This window comes from Centropristis striata, chromosome 2 (assembly GCF_030273125.1).
Source record: "Centropristis striata isolate RG_2023a ecotype Rhode Island chromosome 2, C.striata_1.0, whole genome shotgun sequence".
Classification (NCBI taxonomy): Eukaryota; Metazoa; Chordata; class Actinopteri; order Perciformes; family Serranidae; genus Centropristis; species Centropristis striata.
The window spans coordinates 13,916,017-13,931,129 of NC_081518.1; the positions used below are offsets into that span (position 1 = coordinate 13,916,017).

The following is a 15,113-nucleotide window of genomic DNA, read 5'->3' on the forward strand; positions in this document are numbered from 1 at the left end:
TGCCTCCTCTGGATCATCTTGTGGTCTGATGCTCTCTCGCCTCCTCAAGCTATTGTAGCAAACTCGGTCTTATGAACCTCTTTGAACTGCAAGTTGTACGCCAAAGATGAAGCACCAGAGGCATCGCAATGACAGTCGGGCTAAATGAGGTATTCTTCATGGTGGGCTTGTTGTTAAGGAAGAGAGAATGTGAAGCATGTGTTGAGGCATTGAACATGTGCTGCTGTATATCTGAAACATGTCACTGTCAGACTGGAGAGTCCTCACCGATAAGCAATTGTTAAATCAACATCCTGTTTTGCTTCCTGCTTTTCATGCAAGTCCTAACAACGAAACAGGGTCAGACTCCAGTGAGAGAAAAACTGAAGCTGTGGCTGGAAACAATGACAACCTTACATGTGTGAATCATAGTGGTTAATAATAGAGATTTATAGGGGTTTGAAAAAAAATAAGCATTGCTGCAAGGCCTAATGTGAAATGGAGCATTTAAAAATTGACATATTTTTGACTTGAATTAAATAATTATTACTCTTCTATCATGTTGAGGTCAGTTCCGTGTCATATAAAAGAACAAATACATGTTTGTTTTAGTGACCATTTGTGGATAGCCACAAATATGTAAACAGTCGTTTTATTGTCATATTAAACTTAAATTAAATTTATTTTAATTATGTGAGTTATTTATTATAAAAGTTTGCCTGGGAACCAGTCAAATCTGTGAGCCTGTGTTTTATTTGCTCTGGCAGATGCGTCTGGTCCTCCTCAGCTTTAGATAGATTTTAAGCAACTTGAAATCTGCCAGGCCAATCACAAATGTTTATCGAATATGGGGCGAGTTCAAAACAATTACCATAAAAAGGAGCACTGTCGAGTCATTTTTGAAAACAACCAAGATGGCTGCAGCTGATGTGGAACTTATTGTTGAAGACGATCAGTATTGAACAAACTGAACGGTATATTTTCACAGAAGTTTAGATGTGTTTGCCATACTTCTGACAAAATTGAAAAAATAATAATATGTCAATTCATAATATACCAGCTCATCTCAGCCAATGTCCTCTGTTTGCATTTTTCCATCGCTGAGGGGCTTTTTTCCCCCCCTGCTTTAAACCAAGCCACCCTAATGATGTGATTGGCCATTATCACCGGGTGAACTTGGTCTGTAGATATCCCGTGCTACATCACATGCTGATAACAGATAAGGCCCCTTGGTAACAAACGAATGGAGAGGTTCCAGACTGATTTGCATTTGTGATTTGGTCTGGTGCTGTTAGGCACCCCACTATAGTACTAGTTATAATAAATGCATTCTATACAGTATAATATGAGGGTTTACTTGGATCTCCCCAAACTTTAGCATTAAATAGCCAGACTCCATACAGTACATATGGTAATGGCACACAACTGATTTCAGGTAAGTAAAGCCCATTAATGAATGTTTACATTAACTATATATAATTGGAAATGAATTGGAATTTTGACAATCTTTCCACTCACTAAGTTTCCAAATTGGCCCAAACATTAATGACTAGATATGTACTATGACTGCCTATTTTTTGTTACTAAACTACTGTTATAACTTTTGCTATTGCTCACTGTATAATTCAACCCTTTGAATTGACACTGGATTTCACACATTGTTTTCCTCCTTTTTCAGACCGTAATGAATGCATTGAGAATCCTGGCATATGCAATCCTGGTCAGTGCATTGACACGCTGGGGAGCTACCGCTGCATCTGCCCCAACGGCTTCAAAACAACCCGGGATGAGTCGATGTGTGTCGGTAAGCTGTTCCTGTCAGTTCTCACTGTGTTTAACATGTAACATGTGTTGTCTGAGGTAAAACCGTGATGATGCTCTCTGGTTTCAGATGTGGATGAGTGTGAGAGACAACCCTGCGGTAACGGGACGTGTAAGAACACGGTTGGCTCCTACAACTGTCTCTGCTACCCCGGCTTTCAGAACTCACACAACGGCGACTGCATAGGTACGTGCATCTGTGGGTGTGAGTTAGTAAAATAGAAACAAGAAGATAGTGACAGTCTTTAAGTGATTTATTGTTGTGTTTGTGATCAGATGTCGATGAGTGTTCGACGCAGAGGGGTTTGTGTCGAAACGGGCAGTGTGTGAACACCATCGGGAACTTTCTCTGTGTGTGCCATGACGGCTATGAGCTCACTTTAGATGGCAGACTATGTGCAGGTAAGGAACTGCCTTGTGTTTTATTTTTCATGTTCATCTGAATGTGATAAGTATGTATTATAATGTAGTTTTGTATTCCATTTTTCAGATATTAATGAATGTGCAGTGAATCCAGGCACATGTGGTGCAGGAACGTGTCTGAATCTGGATGGCACTTACAGGTGTATCTGCCCACCTGGCTACTATCTAGAAGAGGAAACCTGTGAAGGTACAGCGGCCCAAACTCCTTTCTGTATCACGGTCAATAAATATAATCTGAAACATGAAGAATAAAAACAGGAATTTCTAAAGAAATAAAATATTTCGTCTAATCTCGCTTCAGGCAATTCAGAGGACACATACCATGTAACGTACTCGTACATGCACATACACAAATCGCAGGTTTTTTTTTAATAAACTTCTTCTTCGTCTCCTCCTCTTCAACTGCTTCACTGCCACAAAACACCCCTCTTCTCCCTTTCACACGTGGGAGTGGGCCCAAGCCAGAACACTTGGATTGTTTATACAGTGGGGCTGATGAAGAGATATTCGGCAGACTTCAACACATTCCTGCTTTGTGCTCTGTTCCTGGAAGCAGGGAGGAACAGCACCGAATTCTTAGCATCAGTAACAGCAGAAGAGCGAACATTGAAATGAGCGAACACGTGACATGAAGGCGCCTTTATCCAACAGCCTATTAGTGAGATTACATTCTGTTGTATCATGTTTGGATAGACCATGACATACTGGTATGACTTCATCCTTTCGGCATCGACAGTAGTTTGAGGACAAATTAGATATAAAACAAAGCCACAATCGCTTGACAGGTATCTGCGTTAAAGACAACTAACAGGTTTTATGACAATTAGACAGACACAAATTAATTTGCAACTAAATAATGCCCTTCACCCTCTATTGGTCAATTGTGAAAACATTTAGGGATATTTTTCATTTTATTGAGCAATTTCAAAACAATTTCACACACATGGTTCAATATTGTTATGAAACATACCCTGTGAGTTTGGTCATGATTGGACCAACAATTTATAAAGTTGTAGTCTAATTTATGTTATGCTACGCCCAGTTTTCGCAATTTGTAGCACCGTAATTAAAGTTTGATGGTAAGTTTCAGGTACTTATGTGACTATATCTTGTACATTTTATAATGACTGGTCCAATAGATTTTGAGTTTAGTTTTATTTATGAGCTAAGCCATGTTCTTTTAGAGTTCATTGGTCAATATCTTAAAGAATAGAATAAGATCTCAACAACTTTGGATAACTTGATAAACTTCATACAATGATAATAGAAGTCATTATAGTCACACAATAGTCATAATAATCCACATACAAAATCCTTCCACACTGACTTTAATGGTTCTTTTTGTAGAGCAGATTTAGCTGGAAGTATTGGTGAAAGTTGCATGTGTCTGTGACATACATTTGCAAAGTAATTCAGAAGAAAAAAATATGACAATAACAATAATAACATATTAGCACAAAATCTGCTTTCTGTGTGTCAGATATCGACGAGTGCTTCCAGTCGCCTGAGATCTGTACTTTTGGAACCTGCTCCAACACTGAAGGAAGCTTCATCTGCTTGTGTCCCGAAGGCTTCCAGGTCTCAGCCTCCGGACTCAGATGTTTAGGTACGGAGTGAGTGTGTGTGTGGGTGCAAGAAAGAGGGGAAAAGAGGCTATGAAACATATGCATCAAGTGTAAAGTGCAAAGTGTAAATACTAGTGTTTCTGTATAGTCTGTCTCTGAGTGCTAGTGGAGACAAAGCAGCAGTCAGTGGTGTTAGACTTTTCTTTCATGATAGCACACTGTGTTCCAGCTGGTTCTGCTGCTGCTGCCTCAACAAGGCCAAGGGTGGCTCTGAACAGATCACTTTTCCATTTCCTCACTTGTGTGTGTGTATGTGTGTTTATGTACATATACGTGTGTTTTTGGGTTGGGTGGGGGCGTGCTGAGTCCTCTGTTAGGGAGTTCCCCCTCCAAACACTGAAGTGATGACATCATCAGTTCAGTGAGGCAGTTTAAAGTTTGTATTTCGCTTTTCTCTCCAGTGTCAGAAGTGTTCGACGGAGGGTTGGGGGATAAACAGGAGGAGCTGGGTGGAGGGCGAGCAGCATAGGCAGTAAAAGAGATCAAAGTTTCTTGACAAAGACAAACCCTGTCCCACGGAAAAAACAACTTTTTTTATTAACACTGACATGAAGAAAATGAAGATAATCATAATGACAGTAGTGTTGAAAATCGTGGGTTTTTGTGTGCCCTCATTAATATTGTATATAAAATACACATAGGAGACATTGATTGAATAATTGCCCCTATAATAATATATAATTAATATATATATTAAATGAAGGGTGAGAATCTCAATCGTCATGAACACATCTCTTGCGGTGTTAAGGTTCAGCTGAACCTGTGCTTGTTTATGCCATAAGTCTTTGATCCTCATTTTTACTTACTTGTTTTTCCTTTTTATACATGTAGCAGCATTGTTAGAGATAGCCAACGGCTGCTCTACTATAATTGTTGTGTACATGACAAATACACTAAATACATTTTAAAGGGGACCTATCATGCTCATATTCAGCTTCATATTTGTATTTTGGGTTTCTACCGGAACAAGTTTATATTACTTTAATGTTCAAAAAACACATGATTATTCAAATACTGTCTGTCTGAACATACCTGTATTCACCCTCTATCTGAAGTGCTCGGTTTTAGTCCCCCTCCCAAAAAAGCCCACTCTACACTAATTTCACATCGTTTCCAGGTCTTCAGCATCTTGGATGTCTCTACACCATCCATGGATATATTACAGAACTGGATATGGTCCCAGCGCCCAGACTTGTAGCCATTTTTCCTAGTGGCCACTTACGGTATTGCAACAGAAAATGTCCCAGCGGCCCAAAAATAATTTCCCCCATCGACCACAATTATAAAAGAGTTTGTAAAACTGTTGACAGGACGCTTCATACTGCAAACAAGTTCTCTCTTTCCATCATGAGTTTTAGATCTATCGTTGTATGTTTATATAAGCTGTGGAAATTGATTTTAAAAATCTGTGATGTCATTTTGATTAAAAACATGTACATGGGCTGGGGCGGGGTTCAGGCGAGCAATTCTCATTGGACTGGATAAGCTCCATCTTTGGGTCCAGTGTCCATATCTAATAACATATCCATGGTGCCGTCATTGAGGCCGGGGAATGACTGTTGCAACGCTGTTAAAGGACCTTTCAACCTGTATATAGTATAGTTGTGATATCATAAACTGCTGTTCCAACAGCTTGTTTGAAGGCACACTTTCAGAATATGTGCATTTCTTTATGGATTGAGCATTTTGATAATTTCACAGTATTAATATAGCACAGGGACCTGCTTTATCATTTATAAAAAAGCACTTGAAATCTCAGTTATAGGACCCTCAACCATTGCAAGTACCGGTTTACCTGTTCTACACATCAGCTTAGCTTGTCTGATGCTAAGCAACAGCTACGCTCTTTATTGATAGTAGAAAGTAGAGAAACACAAGCAGAGACACAGGGGGTAACATGTAACATCGGTCCCTGGCTGGAGTCATACTCTGGATATTGCGATAACAATCTGTGGTATGTGTTTTTACCACTAAGCCACCAGTCCCCAATTAATAATGTGTTTTAAATTATAATGGTTAGTGGTTTTGCAAATTTCCATAATCCTGACCACGAAATATCTGTCACCACTCTCACCGCTATCAGTATTGATTTATTTCAGGGCTTAATTTTCTAATAATATTTCATGATTTTTTCAATATTCTGTTTTTTGATTTAAAAGTACGTAATAGCACGGTCAGGGGACCATATCAAGAAAGCACAATTTTTTTTTTGTACATCTTCATCCTGTTTCATTGAACTAACTACAAAATAAAAATGACATATCCACGTGCAGATGCACATGTGCGTGTGCTCACACACACTTGCACAACAGCTGTGCACAGAGCACTGTAAATCTCTTCTGTGGAAAGGCTGACAAATCAGTTTCATGGAGGAAAGTAACATGACACTCTTTGACATTCTCCTCACAGCGCCAGGTGTTCATGTATGTGATCCTTGCCTCTGAGCCAGGTGTGTGTGTGTGTGTGTGCGTGTGTGTGTGTGTGTGTGTGTGTGTGTGTGTGTGTGTGTGCGTGTGTGTGTATGTGTGTGTGTGTGTGTGTGTGTGTGTGTGTGTGTGTGTGTGTTTGTGTGTGTGTGTGTGTGTGTGCATGTGTATGTGTGTGTGTGTCTGTGCGCATGTGTGTGTGATCTATGGTGGTCAGAAAGCTTATTTGTGTTAAATTCAGTGAAGGCCAGTGCTAGCAGGAGAGCACAACCATATGCTTCTCATTACAAGTAAGTGCCTGCCTAGTCCAGGAAGAACAAGAGCCCTCAGAAGCGAAGAGAAAGACTGGCAAACACAGATCATTCAGGATAATTAGCCAACCCTCTGTCCTCACTACAGATACTCCAGCAAAAATGAAATGTGGTTTAAAAGAAAAATCCTAGAGTAATGTTGTAGTTTTGTGTAATTTACAGTACTTACAGGTAGGCGTAACTCTGTTCTCACGACTCACTACTCCTTCAGTATCTAATTTTTCTGTACTTTTGTCCTCTGTGTGTGTAAACCCTCAGATATCCGTGTGAACTACTGCTACACCAGGTTTGAAAATGGGCGCTGTCTGGCTCCAAAGCCTCAGAACACTTCCAAGGCAGCGTGCTGCTGCGCTGGGATGCCGGGTCAAGGCTGGGGAGATCCCTGTGAAATCTGCCCCGCCAAGGGAGAGGGTGTGTACTAACACACACTTATGCAGGGAAACATAAGCTCTTGCATGAAAGAATGTGTATTATTTGATGGTTTTCATTACTTTTCATGTCTCATGGTTTCAGAGGCTTATCCTCTTCTCTGTCCTAATGAGGGATATCAGCGTGGGCCAGATGACCATCCAAAAGGTATTTATCTCATTAACGCTTAATCTTCAATGTCCCACGTTATAGTTTTGGCATGTGGTTTATATGGTGTTGATGTTTCTTCATTGTAGATATCGATGAATGCCTCAATGACCCTTGCATCAATGGCCAGTGCATCAACACAGATGGCTCTTTCCGCTGTGAATGTCCGATGGGTTACCGCCTGGACATCAGTAGAGTCAAGTGTGAAGGCAAGTTTACTCTCTGGTTCACTATCTTTCTCCCAATGCTCCTCATGCAGGAAGTTATTCACAAACAAATGTTTGTTTGAATCCACAATCTGTTCTTATCTTGTTAGTACACACTAATTTCTATAACTCACCAGTGTGTTCCTGTTTTTGCTTTCTTTATTACAGTCCACAAATTGTTTGTCCAACGCAAAAAAACATAAGGTATACATTTAAGGAACGTAAGAAAAATGCAAGAATGTCACATAATCAAATTTTGATTATTTTATATCATAGATTAGGGCTGCATATTTTTAAGATACAGTTGACATGATGTGTATCATGAAACAGGGATTACAATACAATATATTGCGATACTATGCAAAGATATATATTGCAATTTTTAAAAAATATAACTTTTAAAAAATTGTCAGTATAAAGAAGACACCACAACATGCATAAAATCACCCTACATCATAGCACTTCTTTTTGTGCAGTCGGTCTGCTACAAATCTTTGCATGTAAACTATTAATTAAAAATTGTGTTAAGCAGAGTGATGCCGCTTAAAATGTTGTTTAAAAATGATGCTCGAGTGGACAAGGGTGTCCAATTTCCTAACTTTCCCAACTCTGTCCTTGCATCTCAGACCTCGCATTATGTTCCTTGCAAATGTGAGGGACAGATGTGAGGATGACACAAAGGGAACAAGGATGTGAAATAATGTGTTGGGATGAACCTATACTGTTTAGGGGGCTGTACCTATGCTAATAAAACAGTTATGACACCTGAGTAAGAGCAGATTCGGATGGGTAAAAATGTTTGGTGTGTGTGGAGTCGACTTATATTATCTCTCAATAGCAAATACATAAGAGAAAAAAAACGAAGAAAGTTGCTGCATGAGTCCTCCTCTCTTAGCAAGCAGATGTTCTATGAATCTAACTTTTTGTAACTTTCTTGAATACAGACACTAATGAGTGTGAAATTGGCAACCCGTGTGGTAACGGCACATGCACTAACGTCATCGGTGGCTTTGAGTGTGCATGTGATGACGGCTTTGAGCCCGGGTCCATGATGACTTGTGAAGGTATGTGAAATTATTTCTCACTTCCATCATGCAGTCATTGTAGTCCTATACTACTCCTGTAACTTATTGCTCTCTCTTCCTTCCTGCAGACGTCAATGAATGCGCCCAGAATCCTCTGCTGTGTGCCTTCCGCTGTGTTAATGTGGTGGGTTCGTACGAGTGTAAATGTCCCACAGGCTACGTGCTGCGTGAAGACAGGAGGATGTGTAAAGGTACTAAAGCTAAATGACTCACTCACACACTCAGCTTTCTCATTCACGGTCCATTTACTGGAAAGTGTCGGTAGAAAATAAACAAAGTGCCTCATAGAGACATGCTGGCCCCGTCCATAAAGTTACATAACACACTATCTCTGTGAGATCCTCAAGAATTCTCTGTCTCGGATGAAGTTAAAACACACTCTGGAAACTGTAGCTGGCCTAGTCACTGTTTACACCTCCACTCGTAGATAGCTCTTACACCATGGCAACAGTTGTATTTTGAGGGAAGCGCTGAGACAGGAGGAACTTGTCAGTGTCTATAGCGTCACTGTTTACATTAGAGCTCCAAACAGACCACCAACCCTCCCACTACACGCCTGTTAGCACCACAGAGCTCAGTGCTGGATTCAGCGGTTACATTAAACTCTTAAGTGTCTGTGTTACATCACTCGTGTAACTGCTGCACATGTATGCACATATATCTCTTCATATTTTTACATCCCCTTACTCTAAGTATACTTTTTGTTTTCTAGACCAGAATGAGTGTGAGGATGGTATAGATGACTGTGCCAGCAGAGGTATGACCTGCAAGAACCTGATTGGCACATACATGTGCATCTGCTCCCCTGGATACACACGGCAGCCTGGCGGAGACGGCTGCATGGGTAAGATTATCATAGTGTCCTACTGTAGGAAGTAATGAAGCATCATTCTTCTTTATGGTCTCAAAACTTGGCTTCACTTTGCATGAAATAAATCTTTTTTAATACTCATCCACTATTGGGTAACAGCGTAGAAAGGTAATTGTGGATTCTGGATTTGATTCTGTCTTCAGAGTTGTTAACTCCCTTTTAATTAGTGGACTTGTTGCTGTCATACAATGGACTCGAGCCATCAGACTTTTTAAACTTGCAAATTCTGGGGGACAAACTTAATCCTTCCCATTTTTGCCTTGAAAATCAAATTTTAATATTTCAATATTTGTTCAAAATACTGCCAAGCAGCAGCCCCAGTCAAAAATGTCATGTTTCACCTTTAAAAACTCATATTGGTGAATATTTACTTTAAAAAAATTCAACCCAGATTCTAAAAAAAGTTTGGATGCTGTGTAGAACTACAATAAATCTAAAAGAGTGTATATATATTTACAAAAACAAATCAGTGTGAACATTAAATATATTGTCCAACTTTTTCAGAATCCGCATTGTATACACTTTTTTAAAATCCCAGCTTTGTAAATAATAATAAAGTTGTTAGTTAAACCAGAAGAAACCAAAACTATTAAAAGGTTTAATTACTTATACATTACATATATGTACATTTTCATAACACACAACACATTTAGAATAAACCGTGAAAACAGGCTCATAGTTTGTACAATTAACTGCCACTTTAGCTGTATTTAATAAGTTTGACATAAAACAGAAAGCCCTGTGTAACAAGTTTACCCAATTTATCTTTTTATTTTATTATATCTAATTTTTATTCTCTTTTTCTCTGCGTTAGATCTGAATGAGTGCACAGCCAAACCAGGCATTTGTAAAAATGGCCGCTGTGAGAACACAGTTGGAAGCTACCGCTGCAGATGTGACCAAGGATTCGTCGCTAACCCTACACAGACTGAATGTGTTGGTACGTACGTTGTTGTCAATGTATATATATATCTTGTTGGAACTATATGTTTTTTTCCTTCATTGTAATCTTAATTCACTTATCTGAGTTCAGTGTCAGTTTATATCAGGATCTCTTGTTTCCTCATTGTCCCAGCTTGTTCAGACAAGACTTCATTTTCTGTCTTTCTTTCTTTAAAACATCTGGGAAATAGGATGGAAACACTTGGATGGACAGTTCAGGACTGGGACATGAGTTTGATGAACATGAAAAACATATTCCTTTTAAGCTTGAAAGCCTTATTTTAAACTCTAAAATATGAATGTGGTCAAACGCTTTTTCCAGTAAGATAAATATAAGTTACAGATTTGATGGCCTTTATATTTAAGTAGAACTGCTTTATGCTATTAAAATTGGGGTAACTAGGTGAAAAAGTAATTTTTCATCTCAATGGGAATTTATTCCGTGAAGCTGTCTCATTAAAAACCATGTGTCTGTTACTGTCAAGATAGTTGAGAGGAAATCCTTTCGATGCCCTCCTCCCTAATCTAAATATATACTTGTGGATAGACGTGATGTTTCTTAACTCGGTGAGAAAAAACACCAGAGGGATTCTGTTTGCTCGTGGTTCTACGGCTATCTTACTCCTTACAGACAGTAGTGATAGAGCAGCGTGGGTTATCTATTTACGTCTGGTTCTCTGAGGCCAGGTCCTGTCTGGGTGGTTTGCTCTGCTTTCGCCTCTTTGTTTGTCCGCCTGTCTGTTTGTCTCGCTCTCACGTTCTCTCTCCGTCTCTCCCACCCTCCAGATAACCGCGAAGGCTTCTGCTTCACTGAAGTTCTGACCACTCTGTGCCAGATGACTTCTAGTAACAGAAACCTGGTGACCAAGTCAGAGTGTTGCTGTGATGGAGGCAGAGGCTGGGGCACCAACTGTGAGCTCTGCCCCCTGCCCGGCACCACTCAGTACAAGAAGATGTGTCCTCTGGGACCTGGATTCACCACTGATGGCAGAGGTATCTTACTGCAGAAGAGACATACTAACAATAGGGGGGTTAATATGTTTTTACACTATGGATTTTTCTGTGTTATCCAAAGGTCTTAGTGTATTGATGTAATATTCTGGAGGGATTTTTGACCATTTGTATCAATTCTCGATATTAGATAAAATACCCAAATGTGTGTAACAAATGATATCAACCCAAAAATTGCTGCAACAACTTATGGGACATAGGTGAGCATAGAAATGGACTTTAGAATGAAAAATATTAATGTTCTGAACCTTTATACACCTCAGTGCATTTCAAATGATGATGTCCACCACTTCTATGTGGCATTTATTGTTGACCTTCTATCTCCCCCTAAAGGTCTGCCCAAAACCCCCAATTTTGAATGAAAGGTGGACGAATAATAAGGTGTTAAATTTAATATTGATAATAAATAATATAATAAATCATAAGGGATAATTTTGGTTAAAAGGTGTTGTTTTTTTCTGTTAATAGATCAGATTCAATCAGTCTAAAATGTAAAAAAAATGACCATACTGGTAGTTTTACATGATTTACCCCTAAACCACAAGCCACCTAAGTACTTTCCATGTTTAATTAAATAATGTCAGACAGATTTCTTCAAACCTGCCAGGCAACCACTGGTTTCTGTTAATTTCATTAACTTGCAGTACAAAGCTGGATTCATTTTAAAAAGCTTTATTGTTTTTAATGAATTGCTAAAGCATCCAAGATTTAAAACTCGCCTGCAGAAAAGCATTGACTTTATTAGCTATGATATCAGCAGATCAAACTCTGAAGTCAAAGAATTTGACCAGATCTTTTTTGTATTATTAAAAATAACCCTGTATAAACCACTGGTATGATGGTGTTAAATGATCTTGTTGGCTGATATATTCACGTGCAAGGCATTGATTTTTAATTTGCCAGTAAAAATGAATAGTTTTATACTTGATGGAAAACCACATGTTTAGATCAATATGTCTCTAAGGTTGTTAATCACTATTAAAATCCACTTATTTTCAGAATGAGTCTCTGAAAAGAACCAAGACTTGGAGCACACACTGTTATTCCCACTCATCAAACACAATTGACTGTTAATTCAGCTGTGATCAGTTCATCTGGCGCTAACTTTTCTCATTTCCTCCCAGATATCGATGAGTGTCGTGTGATGGGCCACTTGTGCAAAAACGGTCAGTGTATCAACACTTTGGGCTCCTACAGCTGCACCTGCAAACCTGGCTACACGAATGACATCAGTGGCTCACTGTGTGTGGGTAAGGCTCAATTTCACCTCCAGCACTTACGCTTTATGGACTCTTTTCCTACCACGCCCACCTCCCGTTCTCATTCCTGCTGTCTAGTAAAGAGCTGAAACTACGTGGGTGGACTGCCCACACACTCCTGAAAAATGCAGCCTGAGTCTGTCTGTCTCATCATCTCCCCTTATGGAATTTCTGGCTGCAGGATCAAACTCTCACTGTCTCACCATCACCCTCTCCCTCTCTGTCTAGATGTGGATGAGTGCATACAGGCACCAAAGCCTTGTAACTTCATCTGTAAGAACACAGAGGGAGGCTACCTCTGTTCCTGCCCCCGCGGATACATCCTACAGGAAGATGGAAAGAGCTGCAGAGGTGAAACACACACAGCAAAAATGAAAATCTTAATATTTAAGAGTAGCCCACATTAAGATAAGTGCTTCACAGATCAAGGAGGTTGACAAGCAGCAGGTACTTGGCTGCGTGACAAATTTGCCCTTGTGGACAATAAAGCTCTTGCTTAACTTAATTCCCAGGTTAGAGTGCTGAGTGGGTCAGGCCCTCTGCTAGTGTTCTGCTCACTGTCCCAAGACACTCGACTGGTGTGTGCACATGTTTGTTCCATGAACGTGTAGCCTACATTCAGAGCCTGTGACACATTGCATCTGGCATCGTCTCTGTTTATCAAGCTTGTTTGTGAGTCTAAACAAGTGTGCTTGTGGTGTTCAGTTTTTAGGTACTTTTTCATCTTTATTTACCATAGCTTCAGTTTCCCCCTCTACAGTCCCCCTCTGTGTTTCCGGCGTCTGGTTCATTTGCAGTTCATTTGTAGGTCAGTGACTGTAGAAGGACTGGAATTTGACTCCCTGAAAAGACGGGCGCCCATACAGTAGAACATGCAGTGATCTGACCCAGCTCCAACCACAGTGTCTTTAATGCACTGCTAAGCAATTTTAACTGTTCTGTTGAATTTATAGCTGATTTTATGTTCTTTTTCAGATCTGGATGAGTGTTCGACCAAACAGCATAACTGTCAGTTCTTGTGTGTTAACACCATCGGTGGGTTCACCTGCAAATGTCCTCCTGGCTTCACCCAGCATCACACCGCCTGCATTGGTAAATAAACACATGCAGAATGTAGATAAACTGCACACTTTTTTTTCCAAAGGTATATTTATTGAAGTTTTGCTCATTTTTAACAAACAGGCATAAACATTTATAAACATTAAAAAACAATCCCTCCCAATAAAACAACATCCAGCAGGAAAAAAGGGAAAAATAAATAAATAAGAAAAAACAACTTAACATCAAATAGAAGCAAAAAGGAAACTGACATTAAAAACATAAAAGTAAATAATATACTCAGAATATTCAGAAGAAAATATATATAAAATGGATAGAATAAATAAACATTTATAAAAAAACAAAGAAAACTTACAAAATATATGTGTGTATATGTACAATCAACTAACTACGTATTAAATGCTGTCATCCAAATATGTTTTCATTAGAAGTGCAACTTTTTGTGTTTTTCCAAAAGTATGGTGTCACAGCACATTGTAACATATCATGTCGAATGCACACACACAATACCTTCTCTGTGTCATTACTAATAGTATCTTCCAGCCCAGCTCATAAAAGAGCCCTGAACCACTTTCTTGTCTAACCTTTACCTACTCTCGTTCAGAGTTAATGGACTCCGGCTGATATCACACTGATCTTATTAGGCCGGGCTGGTTTGGAGTCGTGGCCGCTTAGCGATGCTTTGTTATGGAACTTTGCAGTAGGTCGCCATGACAACTGCAAGCTTTTTTTTCCAGACCATAAAGCAGCTCCCATGACCTCACATCAAACCACAGACAGGGATCCCTCAGTTTAGGAATTACCCCAGGCAAATAACATACAGTAGGTGTGGACGTGTTATTAATTTAGGAGTAAACACGGGTGTGACATAAAACCAAAATCATACCTCTTCTGTAAGTGCTTTACTGTAGAAACCCCAAACTAATTTACCAAAAACATATTGTAAATACTCATAATAACTTATTTGCATTGCACCTTTAAAGCAGAGTTGAACCCTTTGGAGATATTGGCTATTTTGGCCATACTTTTCATTCTGCCACTTAAAAAAATGTTTACTATGCCATGTTGCTATGTTTTTCAGTACAACCTCACCTGATAATATTTTGACTTTGACTCACTTGATCATCATTTGGAACCCCAAAAACACAGAAAAACCCATAAAATCTGACTTTGAAATTTTTTATTTTTTTCTAACTTTAAAAACACAATCATGCTCAATGAAGAATATCAAATGTATGCATGTGAACACAGCAGTGGTGGAAGAACTATTCAGATCCCTTACTTAAATAAAAGTACTAATGCCACACTGCAGAATTACTCCACTACAAGTAAAAGTCCTGTATTCAAAACTTACTTCAGTTAAAATGTATGTAAGCTCATTTTCCTATAATAATATGTTATGAGATAATTATTTCAAATTGATTGTATTTTTTCATGCTAAATCTTGACCTGAAAAGTAACTAAAGCTGTCAGCTAAATGTAGTGGAGTAAAAAGTACAATATTTGCCCCTAAAATGTG

The 15,113-nt window shown here is 39.1% G+C and overlaps 1 protein-coding gene across 1 annotated transcript in view; it reads left to right on the forward strand.

Annotated features, from left to right (window-relative positions):
* fbn1 (fibrillin 1) overlaps positions 1-15,113 on the forward strand; it is a 68,838-nt gene that overhangs the window by 48,641 nt on the left and 5,084 nt on the right. Inside the window, exons 46-61 of the mRNA XM_059348030.1 lie at positions 1,658-1,783; positions 1,871-1,987; positions 2,077-2,202; positions 2,291-2,410; positions 3,704-3,829; positions 6,844-6,996; positions 7,099-7,161; positions 7,251-7,370; positions 8,312-8,431; positions 8,521-8,643; positions 9,165-9,296; positions 10,138-10,263; positions 11,052-11,258; positions 12,401-12,526; positions 12,764-12,886; positions 13,511-13,627. Coding sequence (XP_059204013.1) covers positions 1,658-1,783; positions 1,871-1,987; positions 2,077-2,202; positions 2,291-2,410; positions 3,704-3,829; positions 6,844-6,996; positions 7,099-7,161; positions 7,251-7,370; positions 8,312-8,431; positions 8,521-8,643; positions 9,165-9,296; positions 10,138-10,263; positions 11,052-11,258; positions 12,401-12,526; positions 12,764-12,886; positions 13,511-13,627 — 2,025 coding nt within the window. The remainder of the gene's footprint in view (positions 1-1,657; positions 1,784-1,870; positions 1,988-2,076; positions 2,203-2,290; positions 2,411-3,703; positions 3,830-6,843; positions 6,997-7,098; positions 7,162-7,250; positions 7,371-8,311; positions 8,432-8,520; positions 8,644-9,164; positions 9,297-10,137; positions 10,264-11,051; positions 11,259-12,400; positions 12,527-12,763; positions 12,887-13,510; positions 13,628-15,113) is intronic.